A 20088-nucleotide genomic window follows, 5' to 3' on the forward strand; every position below is an offset into this window, starting at 1 on the left:
CCTCTCTGCTGGACACGAGGCCAGCAGGTCAGGATGCAGAGGAGACACCCGCTCAGGCCAGAGGGAGAACAAGCAGAACCAGGGTCTGAGCAGCCCTGGAAACTAACGGCCAGGCCACCCCTCCACTGGCAGGATAGGATGAAGCCCCGCACACCCATCGCCCGTGCCCACCCTTGCCCCTCAGCCAGCATCCTTGCCCAGGGGACACTTAAGTTGTGGCATCACAGCAAAGTGGCGTGGCCAGGGTCATCATGCTCCACGCTGCTGAGAATTGCTGTCTGGTCTTCCGGAAGCTGGCGGTGGCACAAGTCTGAGAGTCGGGCAAAGGGGTCGGGCCGGGAATGTCTCTTCTTCCTCCGGAGGCAGACAGCTTCGTCGGGCCACAGGACCTGAGAGTTTGGAAGGTTCTGAGCCTGGGAGGCAGAACCATCTGGGGAGGAGCAGGTGCACACACACAGGAAAAGAGAAGACAGTGGTGAAAGGGAGAAGGCAGCCTCACACACCCAGCCGTCCTCTGCAGGGCATGGTGCCCGGCCTCTCGTGTCACACGCCGGAATCACCCAAGTGCAGAATGTGCAGCAGAGAAACCATGAAGGGCCAGCGCCCGGGGCCGCCCCAAGTGCTGTCCTAGTGAGAGCCAGGAAGCAGCACGGCTGTGGCTGTACTTCCTGCAGATTCACAGATCTAGCCAAGCAACATCTCTTTTACATCTTGTATTTAATATTGAATATATTCAGTACCTTTTACCTAATATTTCTTCTATTTATCGATATTAAAGAAATATTCATATGTCTCTTTTAGTGCCTCCTGGGTACCAGGCATCGTTCTCGGTACTGGGGTTGGGACTCAGCACACTTTTCCCCCCACCGCCCCCCCAGGCAGTGACGGACGTCACACAGATTTTATCCATACGCATTAGAGTCAGGTCTGGCCCACCCTGGACTGCCAGGGCCACCCTCTGCCTTATGGTCCTTCTGGGGACACAGAGGTAAAGCCCTTGCATTCTAGAAGATTATACTTCAATGTGGCAATGGGGAGGAAGAGACAAACTATAAAGACTTAAAAACTACAGATATAAAACTGTCAGATACCGCAAGTGCTACCAAGAAAGATAAAATAGGATCACTAGATGGCAAATGAACGAGGCACTGCTTCTACTCTGAAGGAGTAACACCAAGGCGAGTCTTGAATTAGGAACCTTCCACAGACCTAGGGGAGAAGAGTTCCCTCAGTGTGAAAGCCCCAGGCTGACAGCAAACGTGACCTGTTGACCGAAGGAAGGCCATCACGGTAACTCAGAGCGAGCAGAGTCGGTGAGGCAGGCAGAAGTCTGTTCTGATCGCAGGGGGAAGCGTCTGGAGGGTTTTAATCAGAAGTGTGTGTGTGTACGTGTGCATGCGGGTATGTGTGTGCACACTCCCGTGACTTTCTAAAAATCACTCTGGTCGCTGTGTGTTGAATACACTGCAGGAGCCAGGATGGAGGCAGGAGGGCCAGAGAGGAGGCCGCTGCTCTGGGCAAGGTGAGAGATGGGAATGACTCGTAACTTAGCTGTAGCATTTGAGACAGAAAAAAGTGGTCAGATTCAGGATGTGTTTTAAAAGTTAAGTCAACAGACCTTACCAGATGGACTGGATGTAAGACGTGAAAGGAAGAGGGTCAAGGATGAAGTACCCTGAGCAACTGGGCAGGTAGGAGTGCCTTTTATGAAACTGGGAAAGAACCGAGGAGAAGCACATCTGGATAATCAGTAACTCTATTTTGGACACGGTAAAGGCTTACAGGCCATCCAGCTGCATGTGGAGCAGGCACCTGAACATATGAGACTTGAGCTCACGGACAAGATCTGGGCTAAAGACGGAGGGCATTTGCGAGTTGTCAACGTATGACAGGGAACAGGACCACTGCAAGCAGAACAACAGAGAATACAGGCACCTCATGGGAATTTTTGCAAAAAAAAAAAAACCAGAATACATAAATGATAGGTAGGTAGGTAGGTATGTAGATGGGTCTTAACCTGAAATGGGCTTAAATGTGTTGAAAATTCAGCTTTGGGCTCTAATTTCTCTCTCAAAACCTAAAAAATTCATTTTCTTTCTCTCCACCTCAGTATTCCAACCTATAAACTAACAAGATAATAGTACCACCTGAAGGCTAAGTGAGAACTAAGTGCTCACTGCCTCCCAAAGATTCAAGGGCCTCTGTGTATCACTATTCCATAACCCAGCCTCTGCAGAAGGTTGCACTCTGGTAGATAAGAAAGACTGGCAAGGAAGCTGTGCAGTGGTCTTCTTGGACGGCCTGTCACAGCACTTCTAAAACCACTGGTAAAAAGAGAGCACGTGATAAATATTAAGGAATTTTCTAAGTCTGAAAAAGGGCTGAATTATTTTTGCACTATATTAGAAGTTACCTATCGCTGCTGGATAAACACCACACATTTCAGTAGTGGTGTCCTTTTCATGAAATACAGCAATTTCACTCTATCTCATGGAGAAAAGTCTGGCCAGCCTGCAGAGGCTGAGTCCATGCCACAGTGACCCCTTAACACTGAGTAGGACCCCAGAATTTCATGTCCAACCAGAGGCCTGAAATGATAAAGAGGAAATATTTAAGGAGATAGGGATATGTCCAAGGCATATGACAGAATGAGAAAGAAAAGTACTATTTATGTTGTTAAAAAATACAGGGGACATCCCTGGTGGTGCAGTAGTTGAGAATCCGCCTGCCAACGCAGGGGACATGGGTTCGATCCCTGGTCCGGGAAGATCCCACATGCCGCGGAGCTACTAAGCCTGTTCGCCACAACTACTAAGCCTGCGCTCAAGAGCCCAGGAGCCACAACTACTAAGCCCGTGCGCCACAACTATTGAAGTCCGCACGCCTAGAGAGCCCGTGCTCCACAACGAGAAGCCACCGCAAAGAGAAGCCCACACACCGCAACGAAGAGTAGCCCCCGCTCGCCACAACTAGAGAAAGCCTGCACACAGCAACAAAGACCCAACGCAGCCAAAAAAAAAAAAAAAAAAAATACACTAAAACAATGCCACGTATTTTCTAAAGGCGTATGCACAGAAGGGTTCTGAACACACATACCCCCAAGAAGGATGGTTCCCAGGTTGGATGAAACAGAACTGGGAGGATGATCTGAGACTTTTAACCTTACTTTTCTCATTTTTTGATATGAAAATTCTATTTGTGTATTACTTGACAATTAGTATTAAAGAGAAGCAAAGAACGAGATAAGCTGGAGGAGTCGATTGTGCAGAGAACCCAGGGCTGGGGTCCTGAGCCAGACAAGCCCATAGTGGCAGGTCAGAGTGGGAAGAGAGGAACAGGGTGCTTCTCGACATTTACCGGATCGTTTCTTTGACTTCGAGGAGCCCTTGGATGACTTTTTGGGCTTCTTTATCCGTTGGTATTTCAGAGCCTCCAGCCTCTCAGGTACAGCAGCATTCCCAGGAGCAGGTGGATGTGTCCTGGAAGGGACAATTGGAGAGGCACAGGTCAGCTCCCGGACGAGAGAGCTTTGGAAGAGGAGCTGGAAGAAAGCCAAGTAGCTGACCCAGAGGAGACAAGAGCCCAGCTCTACGGAGTCCCAGGTGCCCATGACGGCTCCGTGACACCTGCCTTCCTGCTGCTCCTGGAAGAGAGAACCCCAGTGGAGAGCTCCAGCAGTGGGAGGCCTGCTGCAGGTGGACACCGATCTGTAGAGCCATCGGATGACCTAGGAAAGGGAGAGACAGGCTTTAATGGCAAACCCATCACATGGCACTCAAGCTGGGGCAAGGAAGTTGGAGAAGGAAACAGCTTTGATGTCTGAAGTTTATGGATCATCACAGTCAAGACCTTGAAATGAAAAGTAAAGGGGCAGATTAAAGGAGGGGAAGAACAACCCCACCCCACTGACTGTCCTCCTCCGGGAAAGACAGGGCCGGGCCACATGGGAACCCAATGCCCAGTGACATCATCCCCTCCATCGCCAAGATTCAGGCAGAGCCCCGGCAGCCAACAGCAACTAACAGTTGTCGTCCACCAACATTTCAGCAGCAGACTGGGCTCAGACTTCTTCATCAGTCACGTGAGAGAACAGAAGAGGATGGGAGTGGATTGTGGCAGTGAGAGTGTCCAAATCAGGCTTGCAAAGCCCTTGACATCCGCAGCAGGTATCCAGTGGATCCATATTTTAAGATTCGACAGAAAAACCAAGGTTATGGGAGAGACCACCTACGTCAGCGTCTCTTTCTGCCCCGGTTGTCGAGTGGGTGTAGCCATTTGCCTAACAGAGCAACTGCATGGTTAGGACAAAGGCAACAACTTAACTGGAGCCTGTGCTACCCAGGTGACAAAGGGGCCCAAAGAGAGCTGAGAGGATGGACTGTCTGTGACAGTCTGCACTTACTGGAGAGAACTGTTCAAGGGTCATAAAAGAAAAAAATCTAGAAGACATGGATCAATGCCATTTCTTCTCAAAGTAAGCCAAACTTGGACCCTGAGGAGTAAGGGGGGAAGAGGGAGACAGGTCGCCCTTTCTTTCCCTCCAGTGCTGGCATCAGCACGCCATCAGGGAAGCAGGGACACTCCAGGACCCTGGTGGATGGGGGCGAGTCACTCTCCCTCCATCCCCACACCTCCCTCTTCCATCGCCCTCACAATCAGTGGTGGGTAAATTCTGACAGGAAGGAGTAGACAACCAAACCTGTGAGGGGAAAAAAAGTCCCCAGTGGTGAGCAAACAATCTAAGGTTTTTTAAAAAAAAAAAGAGGGGTGGGAAGACTACAGCCGCATCCCCCCAACATCAGATATCTCTGCAGGGACGAGAAAGAAAAACATACAGACTAACTGTGGATAAGCCTCTGGTTCCTGGGGTTTCTTGCACTAACTGACAGTGAAGCAAACCTACATCTTCTTTGACGAACGCCATCATTCCATCGTCCTTTAGTAGATAAAGCAAGGAGAAGCTCCTCCCAAGTTCAGGTCAGAGACATGTTCATTTTCAACAGCCCCCTAAGAGCACAGAACTAAGAACCCAGCTACACGCACACACGGTCTCAGAGAGGAGAAGTCCAGCTCACCACTGGAGGCCGGGCCTTCACCCCAAAGACCTGACTGCCACCTCCCCCTTCCTTCCTCCTTCACAAACCCCACAGCTGACCCATGGAGACCCTGCACAGCAGCAGTTGGAAGGAAACTTGGGAGGCAGACAAAGGTTGGAGATGGCCAGGGCACGAGGGAGCAGGACTTCCCAGAGCTGATGCAACGTCCTCACCCCCCGCTCATCCTGGACTAAGGCTTCTTCGTGCTGCCTAAAAGGAAAAAGACATGAATCCACACCTCAGTTCATCTGCCTCCCGGTCCTGGCCAGAGTCTTCCAAAAGGCCATACAGATGAATGGTGTACAGTCTGAGGAGGCGCATGACAAGCAAGTGGACTCAGGGTCCAGTAAGCAAACAACGCAATTCAGGGTGACCCTCTGGGCATGAGAGAAATGGGTACAGGGTGCCCCCGAAAACTCCTAGGGATTCTCCAAGCCAGCTGTAAGTACCAGGGCCAACATTATTCTTACAAGCAACAAATGACTACTATTACCACTTGTATCATACGGCATTTACTTACCACTTACCACGCCAGGCGCTGCTCTATGTTCCCTGCAATAATTTTCTTTAACCCTTACAACATCCCTAAGAGGCAAATACTGTACTGACCCCACTTTTCAGATGGAGAAACTGAAGTTAGAGAGGTTAGGCAGTCTGTCTTATAATCCAGTTATCATGGGATAAGAGCCAGGACTCTCAACATCAGATAAACTGCGTGTCCAACTTCTTCCTAAGGGAAACAGGTGCAGAACCTACATGGAAGGGAAACACTGCTTTCACATGCACCTGAGCAATCAGCCTGCCCTGCACGCACTCGCTGCCACAGTCACTGACATTCTCTGCTTCGGTGGCAGAGTCAGAGAAGACAGACCAGGGAGGGGAAAAGCTGGCTGAAGTTATGCCCTCAGGCAATGATTCCGGAGCAGCAACAATCCACTGAGTGGGGGAAGCCAATTTTCCCTTGTGAAGCAGCCAAGCTCCAGCTCTTCCAAGACACCTGCTGTCCGCCTGTTTTCGCATTTGGCTTGGTGCTCAGGCTCAGATGCACGACAGACAGGAGAAGGCTCCCCAAGGCACTGGAACACTCTCCCAGTACAGGAGGCAAAAAATAAAAGCAAGGGTCTGGAAGGACGGGAGGTACAGGGGAGGGGGCAAAATGGGTCTTTATATTCAGCTAATTATGTAGAAAGGTCACATGAAATGTGTCCCAGCAGACTGGAATCAAACCACCTCCCTTCTCTGGGAAGGGGGAAGGGGGACCATGTCCCCTATCAACGCCGAGCCCCCCACGGAACTTTCAGGTAATGGACTTCTGACGCCGATGACGTAGGAGGCTGGGGGAAGCAGCTCCATCCCATCCCTGGAACAGGGGCAGCAGGGAGTCCAGGGCTGACCAGTGGGGTGCCTGCCCTCCAGGGAGGTGAGGCCGGAGTTCTCTTTCCAGTCAGCCCCAGTTCTTCCAGAACACATAAGAATTCAGCAAACGTGGACCCCATCCCCCAGAAAGTACGAGCAGTACTGGAAGGTGAAGGCCTGAAATTAAAGCCCAGGGGCTTCTCTGGAGCATGTTCCCCATGAACCCCAGTTCTCTGTCCCACAGGTGTTTCTCTGTGGTTCACACCTACCAAAGACAGCCTGAAATTGACCTTAACACTCTTTTTCTCTCTCTCACCTGTTATAAAATCCATACAAAATCCAAACCACAACCAGATAGCCCCAGAGGCCTTAGTGTGTATCTCTATGCTCACCCAGAGCAGTGGAAGAAAGACACAGCCAGGTTCAAAAAGGCAAACCACAGGGCAGGACAGTCGAAATCCTCCAGACTTTTCCTGCCCTCCTGCCCCAAGAGCTGGCCGTTACCCCAGGGGCTGCCGCGCCCGGTGACAGGCAGAGCAGTGATGAAGGAGCACTTCCTTCCTCTCCTGAGCGGACACTCTGATCTCTGACTACAGGACTGGGGTGGAGACCAAGGACACCCACTCACATCCACGGTGTAGCCAGGACATGGGTGAACCCACCCTCTGTCACAGCACAGCCAGCCAGGAGTCCGGAGATCAGTGCCCACCACTGCACCCACAGACAGCCCCCCTCTGGTGGGCCAAGTGTGTGGCCTCCGAACTTGGGAGACGCTTTTACCAACGGGACCTCCTTCCCAAGGTTCACCTAGTACAAGGGGCCCCAGCACGCTCCCAACCCACCTGCCTCGTGGAGGCCAAGGTCAGTATGAACAGGAAGGGGGATCAGAGGGGATGCAAGAACAGGGCCGCTACTGGTGTCAGACAGGGAACTGAGAGCCCCGTCCACAAAGGGACACGTAGAGAAGGGAGCTGGGAGGAGGAGGAAAGGGGAGAGGAGGAGGGGTGGGGCGGGGAGTGCGGGAGCAGAACAGGGGAGAGCGAAGGAAGTGGGAACAGAGCAAGGACACACGTGGACGAGACGAGTCACACCACCTCCAACGAGACCCAGCGGGGACACATGCAAAGGCAGTGTGAGGGCGGCGCCCGAGGAGGAGCCTGGCTCCTGCAAGGGCCCAGCGGCCTCCACCCAGAGCTCTCGGCAGGCAGCACGGTGAGGGCCTGACTCCCCAAGGCTGGAGCTGGCCGGGCCGGGCAGAAACCACCCCGCATTGCGCCCCTGGTTTCTGGGTTTTACCACAGCAGTGAGAGGGCACTCAGCCCCCGGGTCTGGCAGGTGGGGACACCGGGGAGGCAGTCACGAACGAGAACGGGGCCCGGGCCCAGGCACTTTCCCGGACTGGAGTGAGAGCTGGGCCTGGAGTCATCACTTCTCTGGGGGCAGCAGGGGGGTCACAACTGGGGGCAGGGAGGAGAGCAGGAAGGTGGAGGGCGGTCCCATCACTATCACCCCGTTGGCCGCTCCTAACTACGCTGTCCCTGGTCTCCCCAAGCTCATGGCTGCGGCGTGGCACCCGGCCAGCCTCACACAATCCCACGACCTCTGGCTGCGGACACTCTCATGGCTGCAGATCACGAGGAGATGGCACGGCCGTCCTGTTTACGGGAGGCCATCCTTACGACCAGAGGAGACTGATGGTCCTGAGTTAGGACCGTTAGCCCTCCTGCCGTCTCCAGGTGGGGAAGGGATGCAGAGCCTTCAACCCGGGAAGCCAGAAGCGCCCAGAGGAGGCTCCCTCTCCCATCTGAGTGCCTGGTGCCTGCATTTGCTTGTGGCCACAAGCATGGGACTGGCGTCCACGGCAAAAGGAAGATCTTGTCAGCTGCCATGAGACTGAGCAGGCCTCGGGACCACAGAAACCTCTCAAAGAGACTTGGCACCCCTCTGCTGTCAAGTTCCTGAGACCTCCACCTGGAAGAGGAGTCGCCCACATGGACAGCAGAGCTGCCTTCTGCCCGGGGGCCTGTCCTCTCCTCCGGCAGAGCTCCTCCAAGACCCCTTCCCGGAGCTGTGGCCCAGGGACATCAGGAGTGGCTACTGCAGGGGCCTTGAGAGCAACGTGAGCCCGCGGGCGAGGTCCACGCCTCAGTCCTGTGACAGCCAGCAGGCTGCAGAGCAGGCTCAGGAGTGGTGACCTCTCCCCGTCCCTGCCCTCAGAGGACGACAGGTGGCCTGGTCCTGAGAAAGACCCGGCTGGTGAGGAAAGGAGCAGGGCCATAGCCCAACCCCGTGCTCCTGGGAGGACCGATCATCAGCAGGATCCCAAGAGGACAGTGAGGGAGGGGCCACCCCAGGGGAGGCTCTGCACCCGGGGGGCTTAGGGAGGAAGGGGGCCTCTATGCCTACTACTGGGGAAACCGGGCAGAAAGGGGCCGGTGCTCCGAGACACCACGTGCCCAGCCAGGTTTCCAAGGTGCAGAGGTGCAAAGCGCTCGTAGGCATTCTAGGCCCCCGAGGGTGCATGCAGGGCCCCAAGGGCTTCTGTGGGAAGCTCTGGGCAGCAGGATGGCGAGGTGTCTGAGTGCAAAAACTGCAGGGAGGCTCTGGGAGGGGCTCAGAAGCTGCAGCGAGGCCGTGCGAGCGAGGCCCGGCAGCTGTGGCAGCAGCAGGGCGTGGGGACCCAGAAGCCACGGGCCATCGCAGTGGAGGCTGCCGCCCCACAGAGGGGTGGGGGCTGTGGTCTGGATCCCCCTGTGGAGGAAGCGCTGGCCCTGCGGAAGCCCGTCCGCTGGTCCGCCCCCTGCCCACCCACCCAGCCGGAGCTCCCTTACCTATTGAGCTGAAGAGAGGCTTGTCTCGACAACACTGCCCAGATAGCTGAGATCAATCAGAAACAAAGCGGTTATCAACATGGGTGCGGGGGAACCACCCACGCACACCCAGAGGGAAGGGGAGGAGCATGGGGACCAGAGAACCGACAAGCGAGGCCAGAGAATGGGGTGAGGAGCAGTAAGGAGAGAGACAGAGACCCAGACGGCACGATGGGACGAAGCAGATGAGGCTGCACAAAGCACAGACGACAGGGCACGGCCCCCCGCATCTCCTGCACAGACAGCACGCAGCTCTCCTCCGCCTCCCGAGCTGCTCCCCACCTGAGCCGGGGTGGGAGGTGAGGCTTGTGCTTCCAGGTACCAGGGTCGGGGGGAGGGAAGGGGGCAAGGGAAGGGCGCTGGGCTCCCTCCTCTCGACCTCCTCCCGTCTGCCTACCACCAGGCCAGCCTCCTCTGGACCCTGCTCCCCTGCACAGGCGGCCACATCAAGAAGAGACCAAAGGACGGAACCGGGGCGGGGCGCAGGAGGGATGGGGGACTACGGACGGTGCAGGCTCTTCCCAGCAAGTCGGGCCAACCCAAAGAAGATGGAGAAGGAAGAGAGACGGACAGAAGGACGGACTTGGGGAGGAAGTAGTGGGAGGAGGAGGGAGGAGAGCAAAAGAGAGACCAGAGAGAGAGAACACGGGCAGGCGTCCAGGCTGACTGGTACCTGGCACACCAGCTGCTACAGTTTACAGTGGGCTCCCCCAGGCCGGCTGATCGCAGGGGCTTGTCTGTCTGTCTGTCTGCAGCTCCCTGCGAGGCACACAGGTTGGGGTGGGGCGTGTGGCTCGGGCACACGGTTCAGAGGCCTGAGATTTTGCTCCCAGCCTCCAGGACGCAGCCTCCAGGGAGGCTGGGGGGCCAGGTGGGGGCGGGAGGCGGCACTCACTAGGCTGCTAAGGGCAGGAGGTTGGGGACGGGAGCCTGGTGGTCCAGGGAAGTCAGGCTCCAGGGTCCTGCTTTCGAGGAGGAGAGGCCGAGGAAGAAAAGAAGGCTGGATACAAGGTCTCTGGGCCAACCCTGGAACCACCCGAAGCCAGGCTCACGGGGACGTGGTGGGCTCTCCACTCCAGAAGGCCCCGGGGGACTACTCATGGGGACACACCACACACCCCCTGGCCACGTCCTCTCCCCCGGCCCCCAGATGGCCTCCTGAGAGCTCTGGGCTGGGTGGGGAAGATCCCTCATGCCCCTGGCAGGGTACCTGGGCAGGTAAGCCACACCCCCACCCCAGTGACACTCCCTGCCGCTGCCAAGACCAGCGCTCCTCTCCCGAAGGGATGCTGCAGCGTGTCCCGACAAGCCCTGTCAGTCGGTGGATGGAAGGGCGAGGGCAGGGGAGGAAGGGGGAGGAAGATGACCAGGCGGCGGTGGGCAGGAGAGACGGCTCACACTCACCCTGCAGTAGGTAACGGTGGCGGAGGGGGCTCCGGTCTGAGCAGCTCCTCCCCCACCCTCCGAGGGGAAGGCGTCTGTCCAAACACATCCAAGTGGTCCACAGGCCCCGCGGGGCCCGGCGGAGGGGAGGGGTAGCCCGTGGCCAGAGTGGTGAAACCCACGGTGGGCTGGTAGCTGGGGCTGCCGCTGCGGCTGCTCTGGGACGGGGAGCCCGTGGACGGTGTGGACTTGCGCGAGAAGCTGACGACAGCCGGCGGCTGCAGGGCGGTCTCTGACACCTCGGCGGGCTGCAGGAGGCCGGGGCGTGGCCGGGCCCGCGCGGCGAGCTCGGGGGAGCTGGTGCGCGAGCCGAGGGGGCTCTGGGTCAGAGGCGAGAGCCGGGAGGGCTGTAGCACCACTTGATGTAAACTGGGCTCGGCGCGCCTGGCCTGCCGGGGGCTGGGCCGCGGCCGGGGCTGAGGCTCGTACCACGGGGTGTCCAGGCCCAGCGCGCTGGGGCCGCCGTGCGCCCCCGGCTCGGCCGGCTCGGGGTAAGGCAACACGGGTATGCCCATGCCTTGGCTGGTGTGTCTCAGCTGCCCTTGGCTCACCAGAGGTTGCACAGGCCTGTCCTGCCACTTGGCGGCGGGGGGCACTGGGGCAGGGCCTCTGCCCGGCGCCTTGCCAGCCCAGCCCTTGGGCGCCTCCAAAGACAGGATGCCCGGGTAGGCTGCGGGCACCTGCAGGGAGGCGGGCGGCAGTCCTCGGGGGAGGCCGGCCGCAGGCTGCAGACTCTCAGCCACATCACACGGGTGCAGCTGGTGGGGGAACACCACGGCCGGGGTCTCCAGTCCTCCAAAGGGGAACTCCGGCCGGCCCCAGGGCTCTGGGGAGCGCCCGCCGGTGGGCGTCTGAGTCAAGGGCAGCGTGCTGTTGGAAGCGTTCTCTCCGTTCTCCTCGGGGATGGCGGGGTGGCCGAAAGGCCCCTCGGCGTGCAGCGGTGGCGAGGACATGACAGAGCTCAGGGGGCTGCCCACCTCCGGCATGTAGAAGGGCGGCGGCTCCACCTCCCCAGGGCTGCTGCTGCTGAGGTACCCGTAATACTGGCTGTGGTGGAAGGGCCGGGGGGCGGGCGGCCTGGCTTGGCCAGTGGCCTGGAGCCGGCCCTCCAGGCCGCCGGGGCCCTCCAGGCTGCGGGGCTGGAACCGAGGGCTGTATGCTGGTGGTGGCAGGTAGGACTCCTGGCTGGATGACAGAGGGGTCAGCTGGGACTTGAGGGCGGCCACAGACGCAGGCACCAGCGGGTCTTCATTCTCCTCGTCCGACTGGCGGAACTCAGGGTACATGTCGGTCTCCTCCGCAAAGGGGAAGCCCTCGATGCGCCGAGCCTTCGCAGAGGGCTCCACCTCAGAGGGGTCCATCACAAAGCGGCCGTCGGGGCCCCTGCTGATGAGCTCGATGGGCGTGGTGGCCTCCGCCTCAGCCTCCGCCTTGGCCACGCTGTACTTCTTGCTGCTGATGGCCCTCTTGGTCTTCTTGTACAAAGACAGCTCCTTCTCCCGCACGGGGCTCAGCATCCTCTTGGCCGCCGGCTGGCCCTGGTCGTCGGAGGACTCGGACGGGGCGCGGAGTGTGCGGATGCTCTCGGGGCTGACCTTGCCGGAGGACAAGCTGGGGACAGGGAGAGAGCAGCAGGCGTGAGGAAGCTCAGAGGACACTACTGCCTTCCGTTCTCCCTGCAAAGTACCACACGCGCCTAGGAGGACGCTAGTGAGGAGGAGGAATGCTGGCGGGTGGCGTGTGCTGGCGTGAAATACTCTGGGCGACTCTCAACTCTCAACTGTCCAGGCGTGCACTGTCCACTTTCCAAATGGACACCTCGTTTCCACGTTTGTTCTGCCTGCTCCTATGTTTGCTACCTCTCTGCATTCACACCTGCAACTTCACTCCCAGGTTGCTCAAGGAACGCAAGCTCATTTTAAGAGTAACTTAGGCAAGGCATATTGAGAAGACACAACTGTTAGAGTGGAAAAAACTCAAAGAAATAAACAGCTCATCTACTATTTTGGGTCATCTACACTACTGCTCCCCCTGTTAGTGCGGACAACTTAAAATTACCATGCAGATCAATTAAGGGAAAACAGCTTAGGAACACTGTCATGGGACGGAGCGAGCCCTCCACCCTCCACCCCAGATGGCCGTACCCTGTCTCTCTGGGGCTAGACCACTTACGGAGACTCCAGGCTCTTCCTGCAGTGCGTGATGGAGAGTGGAGGGTCTGGAGGGAGAAAGAGGGGAGCCCGCTGAGGCCTGACGCCACACAGCCCTCCCCAGCTGTCAGCAGGGTCCAGGGCAAAGCCCCGCAGGGAAGCAGCACCCTAGCATCTGGCACGTCTGGGTCCAGGATCACGTGCCCCCACCGGGTCTGCCTCCACCCTCGTTTCGGTCCCAGCCGACTCTCCCACCATCAAAGCAAGTCCCATCAGCAGCTCTGCCCACGAGGTCCCAGTTTGCCAGTTTTCAAGGCGACACCTACCTTTCTTGCGCTTGAGCTTCCGCTTGCGCTGCCTGTTGACAAAGCAGGCGGCCAGGGTGCTGAACAGGATGGCCGCAGCCAGGAAGCATATGGTGGCCACGATTCCAGCCAGTACCGGCCGAGCCAGGCCTTCGTCGGTCAGGTCCGGCTGCGGGAAGATGTCTGGGGGGATAGGGGGAGAGCACGGGTTAGACCCTCCCTCCCCAGGGCCCCAGGTGGTTCCCCACCTGTGTAGGACAGACATCACTAAGGCTCCGCCCTAAAAATGAAGAGGTGGCGTGGCGGGGAGACGGAGAAGAGGGCGTTTACAGAACCGAGGAATCGCTACCTTGCATGTGGAGAGGAAACCCCATCTGTTATCTCTTCCCTGTGGGACGCCAGCTCTGTGATGGTCTGCGCTGGCCCAGGACCTTACCAGCCACCCTCACCTACCAGCACGCTCTACACGGAACCCGTGACTAGCTGACTGGACACTGCAGGGGCCTAAGCGTCACATAGGGCATCGTGACTCCCACCAGCCTCCCTATAGGACCAGGGTCCAGAGGGTGAAACTCTGCAACAGCAACAGGGCTGTTGCTCCAGAACGCAGGTGCCCCTTTCTAACCATCACAGTGCAGGCAGGCAACTTCTGCAGGGGGTCAGCACGTCCTGGTCACCACAGGCACGTGCTGGCACGGATAGGGGCATCAAACAACATCCTTGTTCTACAGGCAGAAGTGAGCCTCACTTGGCGCCCAGGTGCGCAGAGCTCAGAGTGACAGCCAAGACTGGACCAGTCCACTGCGTTACATGTCACCCGACAGTTGTGTTAGTAAGTGCTGCTCTACAGGCTCATCGAAGGGGAAGCCTATATGTCTTGATACATTTGGCCAGAATCCATTGCCATGTCGATGACAGCAAGGGATTAAACAATCCAGATCACGCTGACTGGTTGAGTAGAAAATGAAGGCTCAGCCTTTGGAAGTGGGAGGCTTCAAGACAGGGAATGCTGAGGGAGCTGCATCCTTGTTTACCACAGGAACCTCCCGACTGCCGGGAACGAGACATAAAGCCACCGAATGCAGAACAGTTCACGAGAGGCACCCCCAAACCCTCAAGTCCTCTCTTCTAGCTTGGCTGCAGCTCTCTTCCCTGGAGGGAAGCCAAGACAGAAGTACGCTCGTCTCTGCTGCTACAGCAGGCACCTCCGTGTAGAGAACAACAGCCCACGGTGCCTAGTACACGCGACAGAAGCCACAGCCGCTCCCCCCACCCCGGGCCTTCTCACCCGCCCACCCCCTGCCCTCCCCGCTGCCCCCATATCTCTACCAGGCCCGAGCATGAGCTTCTTGGCCCAGCTCTTGCCCACTGGCTCCGAGGGGCTCTGCAAGCGCTGCCCGAGGACGTGAGCCACTGCTGGATCACTAAGCAAAAACCTCTTTCCAAACCAAGGGAACCACTTCTGGGGGAGGGACCTGCTCCATGTGAGGCAGTGTAGCTGGAGAAAGATGTGTAGAAATGGGACCAGAGCCAAGAGAAAGAAAGAGAAATGGAGAAAATGCTGGGGAGTTGGCTTTATTTAGCCTGAAAGTATCTACGGAGAGGAAGGAATGGAGGAAAACAACACCAAACAGCAATTTTCCAAATGAAACACCCTAATTATGAAGCCGTCTTAACGAGAGGCGTCAGTACTGCTGACCTGTTTCTGTCTCTTCGCTCCAATTCGCCCCCCGCCCCACAAGAGGATGACACCGGAGGAACAGAAATGTTACAGCAAAAGGGCTTAAGTCCTTTTTGACTATTCTAACAAGAGCCTTAACTGGATTTCTCTCTGTGGTTACCTTATAGAAACGGCCATGAACGCAGCTCTTTAGATGGAGAAATCCTACCCACCTGGCAGGCTTCAGCTGGCGCTCTCGCTCTACTTCCAGCTCAGCCTCTTCCCATAAGAGCTGTTCCACAGACGCCGCCCCTCCCCCCAAGTACCTGTGCTGGAGACGCCGGCGATGTTGCTGGGCTCGCTGATCAGATCCTGCATGACAGCCAGGACCCGGAACTCGTACCACGTGTCCTACAGCCCCAGGGAGGAAACCCCGTCCGTCAGCCAAGCGACCCGGACCTGCAACAGCCGCCCATCCTCCCCCCACCCCAGCTCTGCGACTCGGAGTATCTGCCGATTTCCATGGGATAAATACTCCCACCGTGGCCGATTTCAAGCTACCAATGTGAGGTCATTGAAAGCAGAGTTGGGCAGAGATGCCACACGGGCTCTCAGGAGTGCAGGGAAGGGAGAGGGAAGACGGGTGGGGTGGTGGGCATCTGAGAAATTAGCTGCTGCCTCTCCGACTAAAGAGACATCCCGGTTTAAGGGGAGTCAGCTGGAAAAAAAGGACCGTCATCTCCTCCAGGGGCTCGGAATTGTTAAAGGAGGGACCCTCCTCTGGGCAAGTGGAAGACAGCCCTTCTGGGAAGCCTCTGCCCACGTCAGACTCCAGCAGGGAGCTGGGCCCCCAGCCCACCCTGGCTCGTGTCGGCACCTGGAGACCCCTCAAGTGGGAACAGCACTCCCCGCGGCCACAGGGCAGGCCCTGAACCTGCGGACCTCAGCTGAAGTGATCTGAGGATCCCAAACCCTGGCAGGAGACCTGGGAGCACAGGAGTGCAGGTGTGGGACGGTACGCAGCGGCACACACACACCTGAGCTGGGTCACTCAAAGCTTCCAGTGATTCTAGGAAGAGTCACGTCACTTCCGGAATTGAGAAAAGCAGCAGGGAAAATGCTAGGCACCTCACCTGGGACAGGTCCCTGGCGAAGAAGTCCCCGTCAGTGCCAGGTATGGCGTCATCCAGCGTCTCCCAGCGCTCTCCGACACGGAACTCCAGGACGTAGCGGTCGATGGGGAAGCTGTGGTTGGCAGGTGGGAGCCAGGACAGGAGCACACCCTGCTGGGTCCGGTTGGCTGTGAGGCACCTCGGTGGGGTAACCAGCACCAGGGGTTCTGGAGTTGTGACAGGGAATGCTGCGGGGGAGGGAGGGGTGATGGCGGGGGTGCCGAGGCCGCTGCAACCCCTCTACCCACACGTCCCTGTAGGGGCAGTGACCCCAGGGCGATGAGGGCCACACCCCCAGGGTGCAGGCATCAATTCAGGACACGTGTCCCATGAAGAGCCCTCCTGACCCAAGGGAAGGGGGCAGGGCGGGTGGGCCCGAGCCTCCTGATTCCATTTCCAGAGCACTTCTAACGACACACACAAGGGCGTCAGGTCCCGTGAAAGGAAAAGAGTCAGGAACTTCAGGGAAGAAGGAAGTGTAATTATCTTTTGAATAAGACAGTATCTTTGAAAAGATACTATAGGGACTTCCCTGGCAGTCCAGTGGTGAAGACTTCACCTTCCAATGCAGGGGGTGTGCGTTCGATCCCTGGTCAGGGAGCTAAGATCCCACACACCTCAATGCAGGGGGTGTGGGTTCAATCCCTGGTCAGGGAGCTAAGATCCCACACACCTCGGGGCCAAAAAACCAAAATATAAAAAACAGAAGCAACAGTGTAACAAATTCAACAAAGACTTTAAAAATGGTCCACATCAAATATATCTTAAAAATGAAAAAAAGATACTACAAAACGTATCTTTCATTCTCTTCCAAGGAAGGAGGAACATCTTCCCTAGCACTGCTCACTCCATCCGTTCCCCTCTGGCCCAGGTGGAAAAACAGGCCCCAGGGCACAGGGCTTCGGGGCGGGGTGAGCCACGGCAAGAAAGGATGTGGGACAAGGCTGGCGTGGGGCTGCCTGGTCACAGCCGACCTCTCTGGCCACAGACAGGGGCCAAATGCAACAGCAGGAGGGCGGGGTGAGCCGCTGAGTCAGGGAGGAAGAGGCAACCCTACGCCTGCCACCAGATGAGGCCGGGGGCCAGAGGAAGGGAGCAGCGGGAGTGCAAAAGGAGGAGGAAGGACCCCCACCCTGCCGGGAGGCACAGAAAGATGCAAACACGGGGCCAGCGAGGATCGATGGAACTGAAGCTCTTCCATCCGTCCGAGGACACGTCAGGGCAGCCCACAGTGCTCAGACGGGGCACGAGGCACCCTGGCTCGGACAAACCCCGCGGGACGGTAGGACAGACCCTCACTGGGAGGTCAGTGTTGGTCTTGTCAGGCACTTAGCAAGGCGCCCGCACACAGCGGGCAGGAAATGTCTGCTCTCCATCCCAGCTCCTCCAGGAGCACCCCGGCCCGGCCTCACCTAAAGTGTTCACAGTGACCACCTCACTGAAGGCGCTGGTGCCCAGCTTGTTCTGGGCCAGGACACTGAACTGGTACGCTGTCTCGGGCTCCAGGGCATCCACCAGCAGCCAGCTGGGTCCCGGAGGCACAGGCAGGGACAGCCAGTCATGGGGCCCAAACTGTGCCCGCTTCATCCTGCCCGAGAGAGAGGGGATCGGGGACAAGGGCGTGGGGTGGGTTACACTGGAGACTCGAGAGGGCACACAGGTGCTGGAGTTGGGGGCGCTGCCCCAGCCTCCCCAGGTTAGAGGTCAGGAGCAGGTCACGACCCCCCAGCTGTGGCTGGTGCCGGTCCCCATGAAGCCAGGTCCCCAGCCACTACTGGTGCCTATTCTCTGAAAAGGGACCCTTGGCAACTGACGCTCGAGATACTGGTCAAATTACCAATTGCATTCTGGGAGAATCTCACCCTGGCCAGAGCCCTAAGAGTGGCACAGCCCTGGGAGTGAGGACACTGGGGACAAGGCAGGTACCAAAGTGGGAAAGTGGGAATGAGCAGGACCAGGGGGAGGCTGGGTGCCCTTGGCCACCCGGCCTCCCGGGGACAGCCAAACGGGACCTGCGTGACCCCGAGGGCTCCATCTGTCCAAGCAGGCTTGAGTCACTGAGGAGGAGCTGGGCACAGGACAAAAATGCCCAGTGCTTCCCCACGATGGGGACCAGGACCCACCCCTAAGGCTTTCTGGGTTAGAAGTCACCAAGGCAGGCCGCGCTGTGGCTACAGAACACTGGAACCGGGGGTGAGGGTCGACCCTTGCTCTGCAGCCCATTTGACTCCCTGCCAGCCATGAAGCCAGCACCCAGGCACAGTGCCCGGCACCCCCAAGGGGAGGACACATCGTCCCTTGGGATTGGCCGCACAATCCCTCAGCAGCCTGAGGACCCCCGCGGAGGCCAGGCCCCTGCAGGCCAAGGGCTCATGGCTCACAGCTCAAGCCTCTGCCCAGGAATCAGAGCAGAGGCAGCCGGAAGCACAGCAAAGAGAAACCAGCGCGGGAAGGAGGCCTCCCCAGCCCCGTGACCGCCCTTCCCCCGCCGGCACCACAGCAGGCAGCAGAGTGACAAAGCGAAGCAGAGCCCAGGCAGCGGGGGAACCAGTCCATGCCCAGACCTTCAGCTCGGGCCTCCCCAAAGGCGGCCACGCGCCCTGCCCTGGCCACGCAGCCGCCTGGCAGCGTCCCGCCTGCCCTGGGGAACAGGTGGGGATGGGAGGGGGCTCCATTTCAACTCCAAGCCCCCCAAGCTCACCACCTAGGTCCAGTTGGCATCCAGAGCTCCGAACGCCTAGGTAATCAGAGTCTGGGAAGCAGGCCAGGTCCCTCTTACTCCCTGCTGCTGAGAAGTACACAGAGGACTCTCCCTCAATCTCCAGGCGCCCCCGACTATGCTTCCTCCTCCCGCCCCCCCACCCCGCCCCGACCTGGTGAGCCTGGCTGGGGCTACACACCCAGATGAGACAGGTCTGGAAAGGAGGAGGTGAGGGCTCACCCTCCCCACTCGAGGATGTCACCCATGATGCAGGTGGCCAGTGCTTGGCTCAGGATAGGGATGTGGAGAGAGAAAATCCTGAGGGGAGGGGTGGACCTCAGCCGAGGCCTCTCTTCCCAGTTTTTCTACACCTCTTGTCTTCAGCCTGCTTCATGCATTAAGATGTCTGTGTACCCCGAGGTTTGGGAAAGATCTCAAATCTCTGCACTTCACTAAGTGAATGTATAACCAGGTACAAAGACGACAGACACACAGTCCTAGAGAGAAAATGCACATGTGCAGAAAAGGCCAGGAAGGTGAGCGCCACTTCACACTGGTTTCTGGAACCACTGGTGCAGGGCCAGAGTAAAAGTCAGATCTGTGCTGTGGCTGGCTGTCTTATGATGCCCTTGAACATCAGGAGTCTCTTCTGGGCTCCAGAGAACAGAGCAAGCTGGAGGAGCGAGCCAAGGACAGGGAGGGGCCGCGAGGTCAGCTGGGGACGCGCAGCACAGGGGGACGGACCATCCAGGCCCCAGCCCCGTCGTCATCCCAGACACCCCACCCCCTGGAGCCTGGTCACCGGGCAACACACCCCACCGTCCGGAGGGAGGTAGGGCAGGTGGAGAGCCACACCCTTCTCATAACCTGCCCCCTGACCCCAGGGACTGAGGTGGCGGGGGTGGGGGATAAGCAGAGAGCAAGGCGTGCGGGGGTGACTCACAGAGGTCCGTACCAAACAGAGAATGTCTGCTCAAATCCTCCATCGTAGCCTGGCTCCCAAGACACGTTGGCAGTTGTCATGGAGACCTGGACCCGGACACTGCCCGGGGCGTGGGGGCTGGTGCCTGCAGGCGAAGCAGACACCTCAGGTGGGAGGAACTGAGCCCACGCAGCCGGGCTGTGACCTCGTGCACCTGGCAAAAGCTGTGCCCCGGGGGAGAGATGGGGACAAGGACGCTCCGAGGAGCTGCACCCAGCCCTGCTGGGTCATGGGGCCGGAGGAGGAAAACCGTCCCGCACGCAGGCTCGTCCTTCCAGCAGGAGATGCGTGAGTATCAGGAATAAGGGCCGGAGGGAAACCAGCCCCTGGTCATCAGCCACGACCAGGCCTGG

General features: G+C 58.2%; 1 protein-coding gene across 3 annotated transcripts in view; it reads right to left on the minus strand.

Annotated features, from left to right (window-relative positions):
• Positions 1-221: 221 nt before the first annotated feature.
• IGSF9B (immunoglobulin superfamily member 9B) overlaps positions 222-20088 on the minus strand; it is a gene marked incomplete at both ends in the record, with an annotated part of 41472 nt that continues 21605 nt past the window's right edge. Inside the window, 9 exons of one of the 3 annotated variants that reach the window (XM_082629733.1) lie at positions 222-430; positions 3358-3479; positions 10727-12376; positions 12938-12983; positions 13242-13403; positions 15207-15291; positions 16014-16240; positions 17465-17640; positions 19709-19820. In XM_082629733.1, the coding sequence (XP_082485859.1) occupies positions 222-430; positions 3358-3479; positions 10727-12376; positions 12938-12983; positions 13242-13403; positions 15207-15291; positions 16014-16240; positions 17465-17640; positions 19709-19820 (2789 nt within the window). Of the gene's footprint in view, positions 431-3357; positions 3480-10726; positions 12377-12937; positions 12984-13241; positions 13404-15206; positions 15292-16013; positions 16241-17464; positions 17641-19696; positions 19821-20088 lie in introns of those variants that run through there. The other 2 variants (XM_082629732.1, XM_082629734.1) reach the window with 2 other exon arrangements.

This window comes from Mesoplodon mirus (assembly GCF_964341445.2).
Source record: "Mesoplodon mirus genome assembly, chromosome: 7".
In the NCBI taxonomy this organism is placed as follows: domain Eukaryota; kingdom Metazoa; phylum Chordata; class Mammalia; order Artiodactyla; family Ziphiidae; genus Mesoplodon; species Mesoplodon mirus.